Raw genomic sequence first — 21,837 nt, forward strand, 5'->3', positions numbered from 1 at the left:
AAAGAAGTCGTAAAAAAAGTCATAAATAAATATAAACTCTTTCCGAAGTTTTTGTTTTGAATATTGTTTTTTAGTTTATTGAATTAATACTCTTAAAATTGCTAGATAGTCAATTCAGTTATACAAATAGATAACTCATACCCAATGAATGATTTTATATGTACTATGCTGAGTAATTCAACACGGCAATAATAAATAAAAATAATGTCAGAGGTATCAACAAAATTTTTTCTCTGAACAATTGTAACTGCAATATTTTTTTGATAGTAACTCGTAACAATCCCAAAGAACACGGTAAAAAGGCTTCATCGCTACTGTCACGACATTTTCTATAAACAGCAGCAGCTACTGTTAGATTTCCTGGATTTACATTCTTAAAGTGAAATTCTATCCAATCTAGACCATGAAGAGAATAATTGTTTTCAACCATGTAGCCTAAGTTATATATTGCTTGAGGGTTTTGCTCTTTATTTGCAGCTAAGTTGTATAAATGAGCAGCTGCAGTTGTATTTTTCTCTTCATAAACCCCATACCAATGGTTGTCAGCTGTTTTAATAAGTGATGGTACCCATTGAAGATTTGCTGAATGATTATAATATCGACTTGCACAATCAATTTGTGTTTCTTTTGATAAATCATTCCATTCGCACAACAATGCCGTATTGTACTGTGCAATTTCCACTCCGGCTTCAGCTGCAAGCAAGTAGTTCAACATAGAAGGATACCACAAACTTTCAAAATATCCATCAAGACCGTTTCTCAGAAAGAATCCTATCTCTGGGTTTTGATCGGCTACGAACTTATAGAATATGAAAGAAATTTTATAATTACGTTCAACATGCTCTCCTAAAGCAAAAGCGTCCCCCACTACCACACATGCTCCAATGTGTCCTTTATTGGCTGCGCTGATGTAGTGATTCATTGCCGACTTGATGTCACCAACTGTATTTGGAGCAAGGCCATTCTCTACAGCAAAACCGAAATTATATAAACCATCTCTGTCTCCCATTTGCGCTGCATGTTTAAAATATTCCACTGCCCCCGAATTATTTTGACGTACATTTAGCTCGTAATATCCCAAAGCATTATAGGCAGGCGCAAACCCTAGGTCCGCGGATTGTTGCAATAATTGTTGAGCTTTTTTCATGTCAACAGGTACTCCCTGTCCGCGTAGATGGACCACCCCTAAGTTAAAGAGCATTTGAGCGTCGCCGCGATTTGCACCCATTTCATAAAATTCCGCTGCTTTGGTCAAATTGCGTCGAAATCCACGAGAACCGTAGTAGAATACTTCACCTAAAGCACTTTGTGCGTCAATTGCACCACGTTTTGCTTGATGTTTCAGCCAGGTGAACCAATTTGAATTTGGACCGCGGTAACTGTCTAAATCCTCCTTCTTATCCAGACGAACTGCTTCAGCATGAGTGTCTACCTCATTATGTTCATTCAACATACGGTTACTTTGTACAGCGGAATAACGGTAGTATGTAACTGCAACGTCATGATCTTTTGGTATACCATCGACACCAATATAATGCTTGTATGCAAGAGACATTTGAGATAGGGGATGATTGTAATATGCACCAAGTAATAAATACGTCTGTGCTAGCACAGTGTTGACATCCAACCCTAAACCGATTCTGTACAACAGCGCCAATAAGTACAGAGATTTTTGATGACCTTCACATGATGAGGATAACAATAATGGTATCACGTCTCTTTTTGTGTTCTTATCAGATTTTGTTAAATCGAAAGCAATGTTGTATAAATTCTGTGGAACAAAGATACTTGAATTTTGTGTACTGCTTGATAACACATGATAAATTTCAGAAATAATCCCACTTCCACCCTTATCACACGAAGATTTTTTAGTCGAAATGAAAAGTTTCTTAGTTGAGCAATATCCTAGATGTTCACTTTCTTTTCGTTTTATTTGCTTCACAAACGATCTTATTTGATGGCATAGTCTAAAATGCTCGTTGAAACGTAGGTCTGGTCTCGACAGCACAGTGAAAATGCTTTTAATAGCTGCTTCTGAAAGAACGCTTCTACGATAAATTTTAGCTGGACCAATGAAACCGTTAGTTGAAGTAAAACCTGACGAACCGCCTACACCCCAATAGCCATCCATGTCATTGTAATAAAATGCACCTGAGGGAAAATCAGTGTGTACAAATGATTTCATATGCTGCAGTTTTTTTCCGTAGCGGACATAAACCTGCACGACAGTGTTTTTTACAGTAACTGCAATATGCACCCATCGGTGAATTGGAACTTGAGCATCAGCAAGAAAAGCGTACGCATTGCCATCCGCATAATGAAATTGAAGGTGTAAATGTCCAGACTGTAATAGACCGATGAGAGGAGTTTCAAATCCTGTACCCTTCATACGGTATAGCAATGGGCACATATCTTTAGAACATCGTTTTGTCAGGTATAACCATGTTGCCAACGTGAACTGTGCGTGATCTGCAAATAATCCTTGAGATTCATCAATCTTTGAAAGAAATTTTCTGTAAGGAAACTCGTCTCCGATCAAGGCCACAGGATACGAAAGAAGTTCAACGACGTTGTTAATTTTTGGACATTTTTCAATCATGCTCATTGATATATTTCTAAGTAAATAAGCAATCCACGAAATGCAGGAATGTTTTAAACGTTTGTTTGGTCTGCGAAGTGGTGAGAGCAGAGGAAGTAGATGATCTTTCTGGAGAAGTATTATAGATGGATTTTTATAATCAATAATACTTACTCGTACTAGCAACGATTCGCTGTGAAGATCTGCGATGATTCCCAGAATTTTATCTTCTTTATAAATAAGATTATCTGCCAGCGTAAGTCGTAGAAGTTTCTCTTTAACCTCTCTCGCTGAAAGAAACGGTTCTACCCACTCTGTGTGAAATATGGACCTTAAATTTTCCTCTATTACAGTGAACACATCAAAGGCAATTATTCTTGGTCCAGCAACCTTGTAGCGAATGATTGATCGTAAAATTTTTGTCGATATTATTTTAGGCAAGTCATGCATTTGAATCCAATCAAAGTATTCATGATCATCTGCCATATTCTGTTTTTTTTCATTTACAGCGTTATGACTGAGATTATTCTCATCGTTTTTGGCTGCCTTTGTGGAAATATTGGTAAAATGAAGTTGACAAAGCATACCACAAATCCAAAACAACAGAATCCTACAAAGGCGATTCATAATGTTGAGATGGAGGTCATTCGTGAATGAGTAGTTAACCAGCGGTTGATGCTAACTTTCGTTAGGTTTAGTCATCGTCAACGCAAACATGAAAGTATACCTCTTTCGATAACAAAGTTGAGTTGGATATCCCACTGAATATTAATTTGGTAAAATTTGTTTTATTGTTTTCTATTGTACAAGTATCATTATTTAATTATCGCTGCTTGGACACGATCAACCCACCATAAAAATCCCTTGCATTACCATAATTTAACATTAAATTTAGGTGTTTAATAATCATTTTGAAAATGCATACATTCACTTTGCTTAAAAATGGCGAGTGCATGCGCAGTCCGTATACAAGTACTCTGAAAATAAACGTATATTCGTATTTGACTGGCATAAGAAAAGTCTATTTTTTTATTGACCCTTATGTAAATCGTTACTTTTGGTGAAAAAGGTATTAAACATTAGAAATGAAGCAACTCATTCATTCGCTTCCGTGAGCAAGGTTATCTTCAATCCAAAAAAGAACCTACGAAACCATGTGCTTATATTCTTATACAATGTGCCCAAATGTCACCAAAATAAATCAATCAATTCAAGTTTTCTTAAAATAGCTACCACTTAATTAGGTATAATAGTTGGTAGCCAGCCTGAAAGTTTGGTTATGCTATTTTAATTTCATATCATTACCATTATTCATCTCTTTAGAAATCTATTGTTTCCACAATGAGAGAAAAGAAAATTTACAAAGCTAAATCAAACTTGCGGCCTCGCTTCTCCACTGGTAGGAAAATAAAGGTTTTGCATTTTTAAATGTGTAGAAAAACACATAAGTTAAACGTTTAAAACAATACACACATTATCTCATGTTTTTTAAACACCAAATGATATTTACAGGCGAAATTGCACAATTATGATTAAGAAGTTACAACTACGTAGTTTTCATCATTATGATGAGTATGACACTTAGAAAAAAATATTTGGTTTCACTTCGCTGAATTTGATAGAAATGATCCAATATCGTGACACATTTTCGCTTCATTCATTTATCTATGATTTTCCTCATGATTATGAACGATAATTTGTTTAATTCAATCACAGCCAAATAAGGACTCGACAGCTCTTTCTAAATTCCAGTTATGTGTTGACAAAGCAACTCGGCTTTTATTCTAAAAATGTTGCAACAGAAATATTAACTGAAATAAATGAAAAAAATAAGCAATGGCCGTCTTACGTATATTGGAACGTATATACTACAAATCTTATCACCTTTTTCACTTCTTATTTAATATCATTACCATATTGAAAAGACATTAAATGGTTTAACTTGTCTGAACGAGTAATTTTGTTAGGTAAAATATGTGTTTCCTAAGCGTTTAGAGGTTTTAGGCCAGTTTTCAACGTCATGTGATGTGAAAACGTATCGCAAATAAAATATACCAAAAAAGATCTAAACTCATCATTTTTCTTTAAGGTATTTCACACAAAAAATGTTTGACGCCTAAAGTTGGCTTTAAAGGTCTGCACGACGCCAGCATCCATTGTTTTGATATATTTGAAAAAGTCATTATCCCATAGTAAGCACTTTCTACGCTGGGTGCAAGGAGCCCCCTGTTGTAAAAAAGGTTTCCCAACCCCAAACAATTTTTGCAAAAAACTAATGTCAATGTTATGATTCTCTCATTACAAAGCTACCACAAAAATCTCCTAGCTAATATTACAAGATTGCACGGTTGATAATAAAGGGGATGAAAATCAAAGCTTTAGTTTTTAAACAGCAAGTTCTACCTCATCAAGCCCCATTTCTTTTAAATTTTTAATCTTTTCTACATAGTCTGGTACAACACCTGGTGCTGAAAAGATTATAGAATTGAAAAAAATGAAAGTATTTCATGAACGACAATATGCTACATACAACACAATTGAGACACATAATAACACAACTAGGTGTAAACATACCACTAGCATAGACTTGTGCCCAATGTCTTGCAGTTTTTCTGTATACATCAGGCACAACATTACACTAAAACACAATCAAGAAGTCAATAAAACAATGGAATATTAAGTAACAAGTGGTATGAAATGTGAAATGTCAATATATTTTCAGCACATTTCTTTAAAAGCTTTAAGCTGCTCATATTGAGTTTTGTATTGTAAATAGTGTGTCATGTAGATAATATAAAACCAATTGCAAGCTATTTAACTATCAACATATCTACCATCCATTGTAGATTAATACCTGTTTTGCAACTACAGCATCCTGTGGGTCGTCTGGCTCTGGTGAAGCAAGTAACATCTAAATAATTATTTTAATTAAATAATTACATTTCATATGTTCATTTCAAAATTTTATTATTCATTCTGGCTGTCGAAAACGGATTAAGAGAAAAACTGAAATTTCATTACCTGTATTGAAAGAAGGACTGTTCGAAGAGTCATTGCAGCTGCCCTAGAATAAATCATAATCTCATCAATTTACAATAGTAATTCTTTGGGTGCAAGTTATTTCATGGCAATCATGAATAAATTCACAAAGGATTTTTCTATTTATAAAACAAACATCTTTGTTTTTTAACTTCCCAAGGAGGAATTACACACAAAGCATGGAAATGTTAGACTCACAGAGCATCACTCCTTTAAGTGCTTTCTCTGAATTACATTGATTATCACAATTTTTTCATTAAACAAAATTGGTAACATACCATTGATCTTTAAGAACATCCAAACATATAGCACCAGTAACAGAACTTATATTTGGATGCCATATTTTTGTTAAAAATTTTACCTTTAAATGAAATAATTTAAGAAACAGCAATGAGTTTGTGAGTGGCTATGACTGAAATAAAAGTATACCTTTGGTGGATTAAATGGATATGTGTCTGGTACAGAAATATCAACGACATATCTACCACCTGGATTGAAAAAATGAAAAGTATGTTCAAACTTTTAAAACTTTTACAGTGGCATGGAAATCCTTTCATTAAAAATGTAATAGATTGAAATTTCAAACCTTCATAAGGTGTGTCTGGTGGTCCTGCAATTTCACCTCGTAATTGGGAAAAGTTATCATTGACAAGTTCAACATGTATTGCACATCTTATTCCCTAAGAAGATAATATCAAGAAAAGCTAGAATAAATAACCTTCATAACAATTATTATTTTATCAAACAACATTACGTAAGTGCTAGTTCCTTTCAAAGTGAAAATACAATTTTAATGTGATACCTCTTCACTTCGAATCACTTCTTCAAATTCGCGCTTTATTCTTGCAATAGCAATATTAGCCATATTATCACTCAAAATTAAGTCAATAATTATAAATTTTAATTACAAAATAACAGCTAAAAATCATGAAAAAGCAAGAAATGAAAACTGAATGAAGTTTAAAGTTCAGCTTTGTACTTGTTCACATACGCGAGAATGCCTTGATAAACAGCACACCATGCACAACGCAAACCTTTTCGCAGGCTAACTGTTTTTAGCTTTAGGCTTTAGCGAAAAAACACATAAAAAAACGTCACTATTTCTTGTTGGTATTGTTCATAATTAAACGATTGTGAATTTATTTTCATTGCTGACATTATAAATAGCTATGTCAAATGATAAGCAGAAAACTTTGAGCTATATCCAAGAGATGTTTAAAGACAGAGTAGATGACGAATCAATCAAGCTTGTTTTCGCTCAATGTCAACACAATGGTAATAAAAATGTTTTTACTACTTCATTCATAGGGCCTAGTTTTTTTAATAAAAATGTGACTCTTTAAGGTTTGAGGGTTGTATACATACTGTCTCAAAGAGGAATGGTGTGTCAACAGCCACATATCTCGTACTTCTGCGTGAATGTTATGGCTTTGATGTTTCATGCATTGCATTTTGGCATTTATAGAAATATATTTTCAATTGCTATCACTTATATAGTCATGTATGCCAATAATTTTGTAAAAAGCAAAGTTAATTGCAAGCATATTCAGTCCCAGGCTGCACATCAAATAACTGCTCTACATAGCTATGTTGATGGATGGCAACAAGTTTTATTACAAATCAAGCACAAATTCATTCCCTTTTATTTACTCGCAGAAGTTAAAACGATGTTTAAAATATGCCCATGCGTAAATAAAAATAGATTTTATCGTAATTCTAAACTGTGTTTTCTGCCTTTTTTTCTTGTTCTGGTTATTTGCCTAAAATGCTAATGTATCTTTTTTAGTTGATGAAACTGTGATCCAACTACTTGCATTAACCAAGCATCAAAATACTGACAAAGATACTGTTAAAAATAAGACATTTGACTCCATTGATCCAATCTATTTTCCTTCCTCAAAAGGAAAAAAACTAAATGTTACTCCTTTTCAAAAGAATAAGCAAAGTGGCACCTCAGGATCAACGTTTTCTACTTACCCATCATTTAACACAAACTTTTCTTTTTCTCCACAAATGAATAGTCAGTTAAATAAGGATGAAACATGTAAGTCAGATGATTATGGTCATATTAATTCAGTTGATTGTATTGATGAAATTAATGATACTGTAAGCTTGAGCAAGCTAGAAGCTGTTGATAAAAAGCAAAATGATTATGCAAAAAAAAATAAAAATAAAGAATTTTTCGCCCATACTCAGTCAAAGTCAATTTCAAATGGAAACATTGATCCTGAGAATAAGCACACAAATGTTCCTCATCATTCATTACAACAATCCTCTATGATTCCTCATGGAAAGCAATGGCATGAAAATCCCCAGTCAAAGAAAGATGGATATTGCAATATGAATGGCAAAAAGTCTCTCCCTGCGGGCAACAGACAGACTAAGAAAACAACATATTCTGATGGTGCTAATGCAAAACAGAAAAATTTTACTTCTGGAAATCATAAAAACTTTCCTAAAGACAACAATAAAAGGTTTGGCTATAAACCTCAAAACACAAAGTCAGGATATCAAAGAATGAATGACAAACTGCCTCCTGAATCATTAAGCAAAGGTAAGTCAAAGAAAAAATTATTTCCAACCAGTGTGCGAATTAGTGTGCAATGTGCAATTTGCACATCGTTTTGGCTAAAAATAAAAAAATTGCACATCACTTTTTCAAACAATATGCAAAAAATGTGTTTACTGATTATTACTTCATAAATTGAAGAAAGTTTTCAAGCTTAATCTTCACTGATCTTTACTTTAAAAACGAGTGCGCTGCACGACATTAAAATCCATGTTGACACAATGTCATCAAATTCAAAGACGTTGTCACTTTGAGACTGGGAAGTCTGTCAACAGTCGATATACATGTTGCTTATATGCTTATGACAATAGGGATGTAATACATTATTAATGTCAATTTTTGCATTTGCGTTGTTTTGTAAACCGTTACGTACTGTTTTTGGCATCATGGCTATTTTGAGTATTTTCAGTAAGATCGGGAAACATTTTGATTTTCAAAAGTTTGCACAAAAAAAAAGAGAATAACATGCGAAAAAAATTTCTCTCATACATTTGTAACTGGATCAGCGGTTGTAATGAAAAACACTGTCGTAAATCATATGAATTTGTCCACGTTTAAAAATATTAATTTAGCAATTAGCGCTATTTAATAATTAACGTAATATCGAATTGATTATGCCTCTAAAGAAACAATTTTGTCAAAAAAATTGCTCATCGTTTTTTCTGAACTAATTCGCACACTGTTTCCAACCAACAAATCATCTCACAATGATACAGTATTGAGTTAAACCACTGACTAATGCAATTTGTAATCAGAAGTAATCATTTGTTTACAATGTATGTGCTAAAAACTGTTCATTATTTTCTGTAAAACAGGTGAAACTGACAAGGTGCTTAAATCAGTGACTATACTACGTGGACTGCCTGGAAGTGGAAAATCTACTTTGGCAAGGTGCTTATAAAGAAAGATTAAACCTAAATTTTATTAATATCATGGTTTTCTTATGAACTCTAATTTTGCCGCTGCCTTTATCTTTGTTGACCTACGTAAGCAACTGAAAATTCTAAATTTCTTTAAAAAATCATGGCTGTGTGAGGTATCATGCACAACCATAAATCATCACAATATGTCGTTAAATTGTTTTCAAAAGTTTCGTTTGCGAAATTTTCAAAATAAAAATATGCTATCATGAAAAGTCAAAAGATACATATCAAGGGCCGGTTGCACGAAGCCTAGATAGCGTTATCCACTGGATAGCAAATTTTTCTCAACGTTCATCGCTGAAATGAAATATTGTTTCGAAGATTACAAAATTTCTTTGTCCTAAGAAAAAAACAAACACTTTTTTTACAAGTTTGAAAATTTTCGCTATCCAATGGATAACGCTATCCAGGCTTCGTGCAATCGGCCCCAAGTGATTTACTTTGTAATTCCTTTTTAGGCATCTGGCTGCTTCTGGTGGAATAATTCTTTCATCTGATGACTTTTTTTATAAGGGAAACGAGTATGCAATGACATATACAATTGATATTTTTATTTTTCAGTTGTTTGGGCTTATCTTGCGTAATACGATTAATATCGTGCAAAATATTTTACTGAATTTATCTGAAGTGTGAATGTGTGATGGATTATTTTAGTGACTTTATATTTTTTGTCTGCATCAGGTATATTAGTCACTTCATCATGTCCTACGTTCATTTTGTTAACGTTCTGTTTTTGGTTTATTAGATATTGTTTTGTTCTTGAAAAACTTCAAGAAGCTCATGTATGGAATCAGGAACGAGGTAATTGATAAAAAAATATTTCTATTTATTTGATTTTTTATTGAAACATTTTGTCTTTATATCAAAGCGGCAAGGCTTATGGAAGCTGGTTTATCCCCTTTATTCATTGACAACACAAATACTCAAATGTGGGAGATGAGACCTTATGTTATGTCGGTGAGATATTAAAATAGTTGCCCGAAATGTTTTGTGCACGAAATTTCATATTGTGCGAATATTGGGCTTCATAACTTTAAGCTCCATAATTTTTTTTGTTTTTCGATTGGGTTTGCTCATATGTACAAATATTATTGTTTTAAGGCTTTAAAATGTAACTACGAAATTACCATTAAAGAACCCGAAACATCCTGGAAGTGGAATTTAAAGGAATTAGAACGGTACCTATATGGTAGGTGACCAATTTTTTAACTTTCTGCCTAAGACTTTTCTTTTGTTGCATGAATGTAGGAGAAATATACATGGCGTGAATCGTGATGTTTTGGAAAGGATGATCGAACGATATGAAAGAAATGTTACCGTTGATAAAATTGTACGATCTGTGCCTAAACCTCCCGTAAAACGTGAGAATGTGGATTGCGCCATTAATGAAAAGCCATATAACCAGTTAGGACCAGAACATGGCGAATTTAAACAATTTGTCAAAACCAATAAAATTCAAAATACTGCCGAATCCACGAAAAGCAAATCAATTAAGCTCAAAAATCCTTCATCGTCGGCTACACTCTCTGGAAAGAAGGGATTTGTCGATGAAAATAAAAACGTAAAAGCTTATCAGAGTACGAAACAGAACAACTTTAAGGGAAAAACTGGGAATGAACCCGTTGCAAAAAGCATGCCTAAAATTTTTGGTGAAGACGAAAATCAAGTTCTTGACAACTTGAAGACAAGGAAAAATGAAGAAGAGCAGATATTTGATTCCGATAAACCTTTGACTTCTTCACATGTACATATTCAATCGCTGATTGCTAAAGATGAGACATTTTTGCAAAGCAGTACAAGTTTACAGTATGACCAAACTTCTGAGAATCATTTGAATGCCTTCATAGAAAAACAGAATAGAAATCGTGAAAGTGTTTTTTATAAATGTAAAAATGGCACGAATCAATTACCTGAAGTTGAAACAAACAGTCCACAATTGTTGAAAAATTTTGATATCGTAGAAAATAATACCTTGAATTATACCTTTTCTGGTGAAGATAATGTGAGTAATCCTCTTAAGGATAGCAGTTTTTGTCGGGAGGATTTGAACAAGACTGAGCTAAACATGCAAGCATCAAATAAAGTCAATAAAAATGACGAAACAGGTGAAATACGTTTGGAAAGGCTAGCCAATAATGAAAATCTAAATGATGAAAATATTAGAGAAAGCGTTTCTCTTTTGGCAGACAAAACATTTCCTTTTGCACAATCCTTGTCGAACATTTGCCAAGGTCATGATGTAGAATTGCCTTCGATTAATAATGATGGTCTAACTTCTTATATTCCTGGACAGATGCCTATCATTGAACAAATTAATGCAAACAATTTCATGAATTCTGTGTATTTTGACGTTGGACGGGCTGATGTAAAGACTGTGTGCAGTAAAGTAGAGAAAGAAAAGGAATATTTTCTGGACTCTAAACTTCAAACCAATACAACAAGTGAGGGTCTACAGTTAAATGATGATGTTGATGAAGACTTTCGCTATAAATCCTCTGTCAATCAAACGCTTGAAGTTGAGACTGTTAAGCATGAAGGAAAAACATATAACTACAGTTCAGGTAACTTACAAACTAGCCGCGAAAATATGTTAGAATATAGAGAAGACACAAATTTGGAAAGCTCTGATGGAAATATGTCGAACGAAAATGGTGTTGATGTAAACAAAATTGATTCTGTGACATTTTTGAAAGACTGTTTCCCACAAACGAAAATTGATATGTTGAAGTCGTTTTTGGATTCGTGTCATGGCGACGTAATAAAGACTGTGGACTTGCTGTTACGATATAATGATGAATTTCGAAATCAGTCACCCTTCGATGAGAATGCGGATAATGGAAAAAATTGTGATAATGGTTCAACAAAATCAACTTTATCATCTTCTCCTAGTTTTGATACTGCACCAAAGACAAATTGCAACTCGTATAATTCTCCATCATCTTCATCTTCCCCTTCACCGACTACTTGTAAGTTTAGCGATGTTGAAGTTGATGCTCTTCAACTTACTCTTGATCCTGCCTTTGCATTACAACTAATCGAAATGTTTGGAGCATTTAGTGGAGTTTCTACCAAAGGTTTGTAATGACTGTTCATGATGATAATATTGTTTCCAATGATTGACATCAGTTACGGGTAAATGGGGGAGTTATGGGGGCAACATTGAGCTTTAAATATCTTTCGCAGCAAGTGTATAGTGTATACATATACCTGTAAAACATTTGACTTACTAAGATTATGGGTATTTTTGGAATAATGACGACAGCAATGAGTTTTTTACTTTCTTTTGCAACAGGTGTGTATATACCTGTATAATATTACTACGTTATTCCTTAGACATTCGTTTGATGTGTTGACTTTGTTTTAGACATATTGTGCGAAAATGCTAGAACAATAACACTTGGTAAGGAGCTTGCAAAGAGCCTTTACAATAAATGGAGGAAAAACTTTCAGGTGTAGTATGTATAACAAACCATTTTTCGTATGAAATGTTTGCAACTTTAAAATCATTTACTCTGCTTTTTTAAGGCAAATGACAATGAAAAGAAATCACACACATTTTCTCCCGGTTAGCTGATGTTTAATCTTAGTTTTCGTAACATAGCTCTTTTCTTCATAATTTTTAATTGATGATTTGTTTAGCACATAACATATCAAGTCGCTCTACTAAACGAAAATTTACAACACCTTCACGTCAGTTTTATCTTCCTGATCCAGTTCAAGTAAAACACTCTTCACCTTTGCAACCTGGTACGGTAATTTTGTTTTAACCATGATATGAACTCAAATTTGAAGAAAACAAAAGGCTGAATTTCCCACAGCTCTGTTGCGAATTGATATAATGCATTCTTTAACTTTTAACAAAACTTTATCATAAATATCATTTCCTATATGTGAGTTTTTTTAATTAGAGCAATGTGCTCGTTAAAAAAGGTTTCGAACCCTTTTTTCCAAATTATTTTTCTTTTTATTCACAGTTTGAAAATAATGCACTCTGTGATATTCTTAGTTTCATAGGAAAACGGGCTTTCTCCTTTGTATAGATGTAGAATTGGTATAATAAACGTTAACGCTAGATTTGAGCATTACTTAATTCTCTTAGAACCAGTATCCTTAAAAGAAATCATGGATGAACAGTTTGCCATTCATGTTAGTCAAATGGATCAGGTAAAGTTTAATCTCACTTGACTCAATGAATTAAGTTTGAATGTTAGAAATTATATTGACTTTTCCATGTATGTTCGTGTTGTATAGGAATCAGAAAAAAATTTTTATGAACAGCAGCTTGATTTTTCCATGAAACTTAAGAAATTTCGTCTTCACGGATTGTTTCCTGACGTTGATAAAGTAGCTCTTAATGAAATACTCCAAGCAAACAAGTTAGTATATAATATACAGTTTACTTCATTATATTATCAATTCCTTATCATGTGGGGATGACGTTGTCTAATTGACGTATTTCCTCTAATATATGCATAACCTCAATCGTACAGAGATATTGCATCAACTTATAAAGAAATGACAATAGTCACCTCAATCTAACACATGCCTCCCTATTGCAAACTTCCCAACAAATAGGGGAACTCCCTATATCCATAAGTAAAACTTTTACTGGAAAAATTTCTGGCGTTACAATTGACGTTTGACGAAATCATTATTAACTTTAAGATTGAAATATGGTTTTTCTCTGATGTTCTTACTCTTTTTAATTATATGTTTAGAAATTTTGCACTGTAGTATGTGTAAAGCTATTAGCATGAAAAGGATACATATCATAGCATATTAACGTTTTTGTTGTCGTGTGTCTTGATATTTTCAATGTATCTGAGAATTTGTATTTTCGTGCATGCGTATGCATCCAGATTTCAATCAATTAGTTGCCTGAAATTTCAAGTAAAGACAGAAGCTAATATTTTGGCAGTTTTTCTTTTATTGCATATCATTAGTTCTTTATGTCGAGTTATTTATTATCTTTGTTATATTGTTTATTGCTTGATTGCAAAATAGATACCTACCTTTAATACCACTCTCCAATACATGCGGTAAAAATTTATGTATAGTTAAACCAGTCTGTATCTAATGAAAAAAAATTTTTTATAGTTACGACTTAGATACAACAATAAAGCAAGTACAGTCATCTTGTAATAAACCTTTGGTAGAACATTCTCCTACAACTGTTGTTACTGAACATCACTCCTTGACCAAGCGTCCTTCACCAAATCCTACCATTGTAAGTGTCTTGAAATGTTGTTTATTTGCGTGCACAAAAGACTCTAATGATTCGACTTAACAGGAAATTTTTTCTATGTTTATTTTATGTAGAACGACGTGGTCCAATCTGGTAAGTACTACAGATTAAGAGTTTAACAAAGTACAGTGTAACATTTCTATTCGATGTTTCTATTTAATATTATGTGTATTATTTAAGAAATAAAATATGTTTACACAGGCTTATGCAAACCGAGGAGACTGAAGAGGCGAACTGAAGAGCAGATCATTGCAAATGATTGAATTTTTTTTCATTAACGATTTCTGTAATTTTAGACGATGTGGATAAAAATTATCAGTCTTTACAAACTCCGTCATACCAAGATTATCGTACAGAGGCTCAAACTCATTTTCAACTCAGAGCTGAGTGTATAAAGAAAGCTGCTTTGGCTTACAGTAAAAAACAAGGAGAGCTTGCCAAGGTTTATGCAGATCAGGTAGATAATAAAAAGTTTTATGTATCAAATATCGCTTTATATAACAATATTAGCTACATTTACTGTAGTCATTCGTACTCGCGCTATTTCGTTGCAGTCTTCAAAACTCACTCGTGCATGTTTATCCGTAATTGCACTCGAAACAATTACTATTACCTATACTAACAAAATGTCGTTGTTTTTTAACAACATCAATATTGTAGGCGAGGGGTCACGGTGAGAGAATGCAAGAAGCTAATCGACGTGCTGCAGAAAAGATTGTAGAAAGCAGGTGAGTTGAGTTCTTTATATAATTTTGCGTATGATGTTGTTGACTCGGGTATTTGGGTGGTATGATGCTGGTTTATGGACTATTGAGGTGGCATGACGTTGATTCCTTGGACTGTTGGAGTGTATGATCTTGGTTCATGGACTATTTGGGTGCATGATGTTGGTTTATGAACTGTTAAGGTGCATGATGTTGATTCATGATTATTGGGGTGGCACGACGTTGGTTCATGGACTGTTGTGGTGGTATGACATTGTTTTATGGACTATTGGGGTGGTATGATGTTGGTTCATGGTTGTTGGGGTGTTATGATGTTGGTTCATAGTTTGTTGGGGTGGTATGATGTTGGTTAATGGACTATTGGGGTGGCACGACGTTGGTTCATGGACTGTTGGGGTGGTATGACATTGTTTTATGGACTATTGGGGTGGTATGATGTTGGTTCATGGTTGTTGGGGTGGTATGATGTTGGTTCATAGTTTGTTGGGGTGGTATGATGTTGGTTCATGGACAATTGGGGTGGCATGATGTTGGTTCATGGTATGTTGGAGTGGTATGATGTTGGTTCAACAATGATATGAAACATGTAACATTAAATAATAAACAGCTTGTCAATGTTTTTATATATTTTCTAGGTGTTCTTTGTCTCAATGAATTGTTTCGCATCTCTTGATTTCAAAACCTCGAATTAAAACTTTTTTATTCCAGAAATCGTGATTTAATTCATTCTAACACGTTGGATCTTCACGAACTTCACGTAAACGAGGCAATCACTGTGCTGGATAACGTTCTTGAAGAACGTCGTAGAGGTGAGTATGATACATAGGTGATAAAAAATCATCATTCTTATTTTGATAAAATACATTTGATAGATCATGCTTTGAATCATTGTTAGAGCGAAAAAATGTGTCAACAAAGAAGAGCCCTGGATATCTTGAAGTTATTACAGGTCGTGGGAATCGTAGCCGTCAGGGTAAAGCGCGTATCAAACCTGCCATTATAGAATATCTAAAAAGACATAAATACAGGTATTTAACTTATACTAGTGAGAGGAAGAACCTGATGGAAGAAATATGTCAAGCTCATCTACATAACAGACATAAAATCACATTTTTCTTGGGACAGGAAAAATGATTATTCGGGAATCTTTTATGTCCGACCCAGGCTTTTTACGCGCGATTTTGAGTCTCAAAAAATAAAACTTAGAACATCTTCTGTTTGAGTCTTTATGCGCTTCATCAAAAACACAATTTATCCTTACCATATCCCTAAATGTTCCATGTGATAATGATGCACGTAATGATTTACGCACAGTAAAGATATGGATTAAACAACACTATGTAGTTGGGATTTAGGATTAAGAGTTTTAATGCTTGTTTAAATGACGAGAAATCGTTCTTTTTCAGGTATGAAGAGTTGAATAGTGGGTTGTATAGAGTTTATTTTAAATAATTGATCGTAAGTAAACAAGTGCTCAATGAAACGACTGAACTGATTTCATAACATTTTAAAGCCAACTAACTTTTCCGAACTTTATTTTGTAATATGAGCTTTATGCAGGTAACGCTCTCGATGTTTGACATACGCTTGGTTTTATATGTTGTAACGTGTTTATACATATAGTAATTTAATTTTTTACATTAGTCTTATCATTCAAAATATATTATATTTATGTACCATGTGCATAAAAAAATTACACATATACATGCTAATATATCAAAACGGAGTGTTGATAAATGTGATATTTTTTTATGATAATGAAATCATCAATAAGTTTAAATGTCGAGAAATTCACCAATTTCGCAGCTATTTTTACATCATGAAATTTGATCACCTGTGTTCACATGATCATTTTTCTAGTACAGGCATCTCATATTCAATATTTACGTTCACAACTTTACAATGGTTTGTATCAGTTTCTATTTATCAATTTGTTCATTTGTTCTGTTATACACATGCCTATGGAATAGTTGTGGCGCTTTTCACTGCCGAAGTGCAAATTCCAATAATTTGAATGATATTTTACAAGTTCATATTGTTCCTCACTCGCATGACGATGTTGGCTTTATAAAAACAGTTGATCAGTATTATTATGGAGCCAATAATAGCATTCAAAGAGCTGGAGTGCAGTACATTCTTGATTCAGTTATACCTGCTTTGGAAAGAAACCCTAAGAGACGATTTATTTATGTGGAAATGGCATTTTTCAAAAGATGGTGGAGGGAGCAAACAGAAGCAATGCGAACGAGGGTGAAAGCGCTGGTTGACAAAGGACAGCTAGAGTTTGCAAACGGAGGATGGTGCATGAATGATGAAGGAACAACTCATTATTCTGCAATTATTGATCAAATGACACATGGATTGTGGTTTATCAATGAGACATTTGGTAGTAAAGCTAGACCTAAAGTTGCTTGGCATATTGATACATTTGGTCATTCTGCCGAACAAGCTTCATTATTTGCTCAAATGTCGTTTCAAGGATTCTTTTTTGCACGTCTTCATTACGCAGATATGAAAAAACGAACGAATGAACAAAAAATGGAACTCATTTGGCAAGGTAGCAGAAGTCTAGGGAACATGTCAAATATTTTCACCGGTATTTTATATCATCATTATAGCCCACCAAATGGATTTTGTTTTGATGTACTATGCGATGATCCTCCAATACAAGATGACAAAAGACTGTTTGACGAAAACGTTAAAGAAAGAGTTCAGCTGTTTTTAAATGAAACTTGTGAACATGCATTACATTACAAATCTGGTCATGTTATGTTGACCATGGGTGATGATTTCAATTATCAGAATGCTGAAATGTGGTTTAAGAATTTGGATAAATTGATCAAATATGCTAATCAGGTATGGATTGTGAATGTGTGCTATTGTGGGCTACATCAGCGAGTTATAAACCATTGAAGTAGGCGCAGAATTCATTTGGGTGCTATCATTAATGGCCTAAATGTTATAAAATGAATTAATCGTTTAGGATGATAGAGTCAATGTGTTCTACTCGTCTCCTTCCAATTACGTCAATGCTATTAAGGATATGAAGAACTTGGATTTGAAAACTGATGATTTTTTTCCGTATGCCACCTGTCCTCATTGCTACTGGAGTGGATACTTCACCAGTAGACCTGCTTTTAAAGGATATGTGAGGAGAAATAATAACTTTTTACAGGTATGTTTTCACAGGTATGATATGAAAGCTGTGTGTTTGTCCTGTTTTTTTTATGGGTTTTTTTATCTTCGTGGAAAAAATTATTTTCTCATTTTCACAGGCGTGTAAACAACTTGAAGCCTTGGGCCATTTTGAAGATGCAAAGGTTACTTCTCAAGTGCTCCGCGAAGCAATGGCCTTGGCTCAACATCATGATGCATTAACTGGGACAGAAAAGCAGCATGTTGTTTATGATTATGCAAAACGTCTGTCCATCGGAGTCGACCAATGTAAGGTGCGGTATACTTCAAGTTATTTTAATTATGCGAAGTCTTTTTTTTTATTTAATTTTCACACTTTGGTTTTCTTTAACAATATGATGGCGACGCATTTAAATGGATTCAGTCATCAATTATTGAAATATGTTTTATATTTTACATTATAATTTAATATTTTTAGATTGTCATGGATCTTGTGCTAAGGAAATTAACTCAAAAAAGTTCTTCCCAGCCCCATCCATTCTATCGTTTTTGTGATTACCTTAACATCAGTGTGTGTCCGAACTCGGAAGGACGTCGGTCATTTTCAATTACATTATACAATCCGATCTCACGATATGTTGATAGCATTGTAAGAGTTCCCATATCTGGCCATCATGCCATGGTTTTCCATGAAAATGGTTCGCAAATTGTGTCAGCAGTAGAAAAAGTATCAAACAGCACAAAGTTTGTTCGAGGCAAAACTGGCAACGCTTCGTATGAATTGATCTTTCCAGCGATAAAATTGCCACCTCTTGGTTTGGCTGTCTATCAAGTAGAGTTGACCAAAGATGCCATTGACGAAAAGTTCTTTTTTACCCTTGAAAATTTATATGTTATTGAAAACGACAATCTCAGGTTAACATTTTCGAAAAACAGTGGTCGGCTTGTTAAAATTCATAACTTGAAGTCGAATATAACTCTTGCGGCTGATCAACAATATTTATGGTACAATTCCAGTGTTGGAAACAATGTCAGTGATCAAGCATCTAATGCTTATATCTTCAGACCAAACTCTCAAACAGCCTTTAATATCAGCGATGATAATCGGGCACAAATTACAATCAATCGAAACAATATTGTTCAAGAAATTCATCAAGTTTTCTCGCCTTGGGCTAGCCAAGTTGTTCGTTTATATGCAAATAAACCATTTGCAGAATTCGAATACACTATTGGACCAATCGAAATGGATAACGTCCTGGGGAAAGAAATCATTTGGAGGATTGATACGAGCTTAAATACCAATGGTATTTTTTACACAGACTCCAATGGTCGTGAAATGCAAAAACGGAAACTTGATTATCGTCCAACGTGGTCATACGAAGGTACAAATATAAATGCATGTTTCATAATTTACTTTTATTCATTTGCAATTTTACGAGTGAAATAAGTAGATTTCTTGCTCAATATATACGATGAAAGGTATGTGAACTTTAGAACCTTGATCATGTAAACTTGGTCGTGTAAATTATCGCATATAGTATCGTGTAAAGAATCGTGTAAAGTATCGTGTAAAGAATCGTGTAAAGTATCGTGTAAAGTATCGTGTAAAGTATCGTGTAAAGAATCGTGTAAAGTATCGTGTAAAGTATCGTGTAAAGTATCGTGTAAAGTATCGTGTAAATTATCGTGTAAAGTATCGTGTGAAGTAGTATCGCATTTTTACAACATGGTTGTTTATTTTATCAGATAAAGAACCTGTTGCAGGCAACTATTATCCCGTAAACAGCCGAGCTTTCATTAAAGATTCCTTCGGAATTCAATTGACTGTTTTAACCGATCGATCTGTTGGAGGCTCGAGCATTCGAGATGGTTCTTTAGAGTTGATGGTTCATCGCAGACTCCTTTACAGTGATGGTACTGTTGATGGCGAACCCTTAAACGAACCTGGTACAGACGGTCGTGGTTTAATTATTCGTGGAAAGTTTTTGGTTCTTCTTGAAACAACTAAAAACTCTGCCAGATTACATCGTATGGTAGGCGAAGAAGAGTTTCTACGACCATTGATTGCTTTTTCGAAAAATGTGGAAAGGAAGAAAAAAGGAAAAGCAATTTATGAGACTTTAACGCGACCACTACCCAGAAATATTAATATTTTGTCTTTAGAAAATCTTGGTGAAAAATTAATATTACGTCTTGAGCATTTGTTTGCGCAAGGTGAAGACAGCGAACTGTCAAAACCTGTTTCCATTTCACTCAATGGACTGTTTAAATATTTTAAAATTATTTCCATTAGCGAACTCAATTTAAGTGCTGACATTGTCAGGGGAGAACTTGACGAAGATTTTATTTCGGAAATGTCTCCGACTGATCAGAGTTTCCTCGTCACGTTAAAACCCATGCAAATAAAAACATTTAGTATAGAAGTTGAATGGCATGAGAAAAGATCTCATAAAGTTTTTAAATGAACTTTTTATATTAAGAAAAATTACCGAGTGTCTTGCGATGAATCATCGCAGATTCGCTGTCAAAATTGGCTTCCGCGGCCATTAAATTTACCAAACTTACCAGAATATTTTTGAAAATCAATCTTCTGACTTTTTACTCAAAAATAGGCATAAATGATTTTCATAACGTTATTTTGTTTTGCAACTAATTCCCTCTTTGTATGTTTAGGTTTTATTCATTGTACTTGCTTTTACTAATATTATGTGTATAAGTCATATGTTCTTATACAGAATGTATAGATTTCCAATGAGCCAATCAGTACGCAGACTTTTTGATTTAGTCTAATGGAGGGTATTTGAAAAGATTTATTGTGCTTGATAACGACTTGCGTTTTAGAATGTTAAATGGTTGAGTTTTTGATACTCATGCAGATATATAGATATGTTTTTCGTTCATCATGTATATGGTCATTTTTTTATCAGTTGTCTCGAATGTAGATTTTTACACACATCATGTTCTGCATGGTCATTTTAGCATCTATCAGTCAAAATTACTTCTCCTAATCCAAAATCTTTTACAGTACCCACGCCAAAGAATTCCGATATTTGTAAAAAATGAGGTTGGTCGCCATTTTTCATGTTTCTGTAACTTTTTGTTGGAATTGGAGTTATATAGTCGTGTTACCATTTGGTCAGATGGTTCAACTTATCGATGTTTTGAAATTTTCGATTCACGTTTCACGAACCTGACATTTATCGAGCGAAACGTGCAACTCTTTGTTACGGCACTCGTAATATCCTCGAGAACTTTAGAAATGTTTTTATTTTTCTCTTTTGTATCTGCATACATATTGTATTTCATGTCATATCCATTGAGCTCCATAAGACCTGGAGGGGAAAAGGGGCCTGAACCCCGTGGTCAAAAACATGGTGGTAATGGCGGATTTTGTTGGCCTTATAGAACTCAATGGTCACACATGAGCTTTCCTTTGATTTAACGGAGAGTGCTTATGTTTATAATATTTGTTTTATTCACAACAAGACAAGTAGCCCGGCTAGCTCAGTCGGTAGAGCATGAGACTCTTAATCTCAGGGTCGTGGGTTCGAGCCCCACGTTGGGCGCTTGTTTTGGAAATCTCATTATTTTAAATTGTGTTTTTTATTAAAGATAGTTAACAT

The 21,837-nt window shown here is 33.9% G+C and overlaps 4 protein-coding genes and 1 non-coding gene across 5 annotated transcripts; 3 read left to right on the top strand and 2 right to left on the bottom strand.

Moving 5' to 3' along the window:
• Positions 1-48: 48 nt before the first annotated feature.
• Positions 49-3,294, bottom strand: LOC124446356 (protein sel-1 homolog 3-like). The gene has a single exon (XM_046997206.1). The coding sequence runs from the start codon at positions 3,203-3,205 to the stop codon at positions 164-166; it is 3,042 nt and encodes a 1,013-aa protein (XP_046853162.1). The 5' UTR covers positions 3,206-3,294; the 3' UTR covers positions 49-163.
• Positions 3,295-4,034: 740 nt separating this feature from the next.
• LOC124446365 (ubiquitin-conjugating enzyme E2-22 kDa-like) lies at positions 4,035-6,614 on the bottom strand. Its single transcript, XM_046997215.1, has 9 exons — positions 6,420-6,614; positions 6,204-6,297; positions 6,047-6,105; positions 5,896-5,978; positions 5,600-5,642; positions 5,433-5,489; positions 5,153-5,216; positions 4,982-5,046; positions 4,035-4,362 (listed from the first exon to the last, which is right to left on the bottom strand). The coding sequence occupies exons 1-9, from the start codon at positions 6,480-6,482 to the stop codon at positions 4,285-4,287; spliced, it is 606 nt and encodes a 201-aa protein (XP_046853171.1). The 5' UTR covers positions 6,483-6,614; the 3' UTR covers positions 4,035-4,284.
• A 26-nt stretch (positions 6,615-6,640) lies between these two features.
• LOC124446355 (NEDD4-binding protein 2-like) lies at positions 6,641-16,801 on the top strand. Its single transcript, XM_046997205.1, has 20 exons — positions 6,641-6,892; positions 7,404-8,171; positions 9,002-9,077; positions 9,568-9,630; positions 9,855-9,910; positions 9,978-10,066; positions 10,211-10,287; positions 10,358-12,183; positions 12,474-12,559; positions 12,635-12,674; positions 12,749-12,856; positions 13,209-13,273; positions 13,361-13,485; positions 14,207-14,336; positions 14,429-14,447; positions 14,651-14,811; positions 15,015-15,082; positions 15,788-15,888; positions 15,975-16,107; positions 16,486-16,801. Exons 1-20 carry the CDS (start codon positions 6,787-6,789, stop codon positions 16,529-16,531), a joined length of 4,143 nt encoding a protein of 1,380 aa, XP_046853161.1. The 5' UTR covers positions 6,641-6,786; the 3' UTR covers positions 16,532-16,801.
• A 135-nt stretch (positions 16,802-16,936) lies between these two features.
• LOC124446357 (lysosomal alpha-mannosidase-like) lies at positions 16,937-20,784 on the top strand. The gene is made up of 5 exons (XM_046997207.1): positions 16,937-17,935; positions 18,063-18,254; positions 18,355-18,528; positions 18,693-19,596; positions 19,961-20,784. Exons 1-5 carry the CDS (start codon positions 16,982-16,984, stop codon positions 20,677-20,679), a joined length of 2,943 nt encoding a protein of 980 aa, XP_046853163.1. The 5' UTR covers positions 16,937-16,981; the 3' UTR covers positions 20,680-20,784.
• Positions 20,785-21,707: 923 nt separating this feature from the next.
• Positions 21,708-21,780, top strand: Trnak-cuu. Its single transcript has one exon. It is a non-coding gene; the product is annotated as a tRNA-Lys (tRNA).
• The last annotated feature ends 57 nt before the right edge of the window (positions 21,781-21,837 follow it).

The sequence above is a fragment of the Xenia sp. Carnegie-2017 genome, unplaced genomic scaffold, assembly GCF_021976095.1.
Source record: "Xenia sp. Carnegie-2017 unplaced genomic scaffold, XeniaSp_v1 HiC_scaffold_22, whole genome shotgun sequence".
NCBI lineage: Eukaryota > Metazoa > Cnidaria > Anthozoa > Malacalcyonacea > Xeniidae > Xenia > Xenia sp. Carnegie-2017.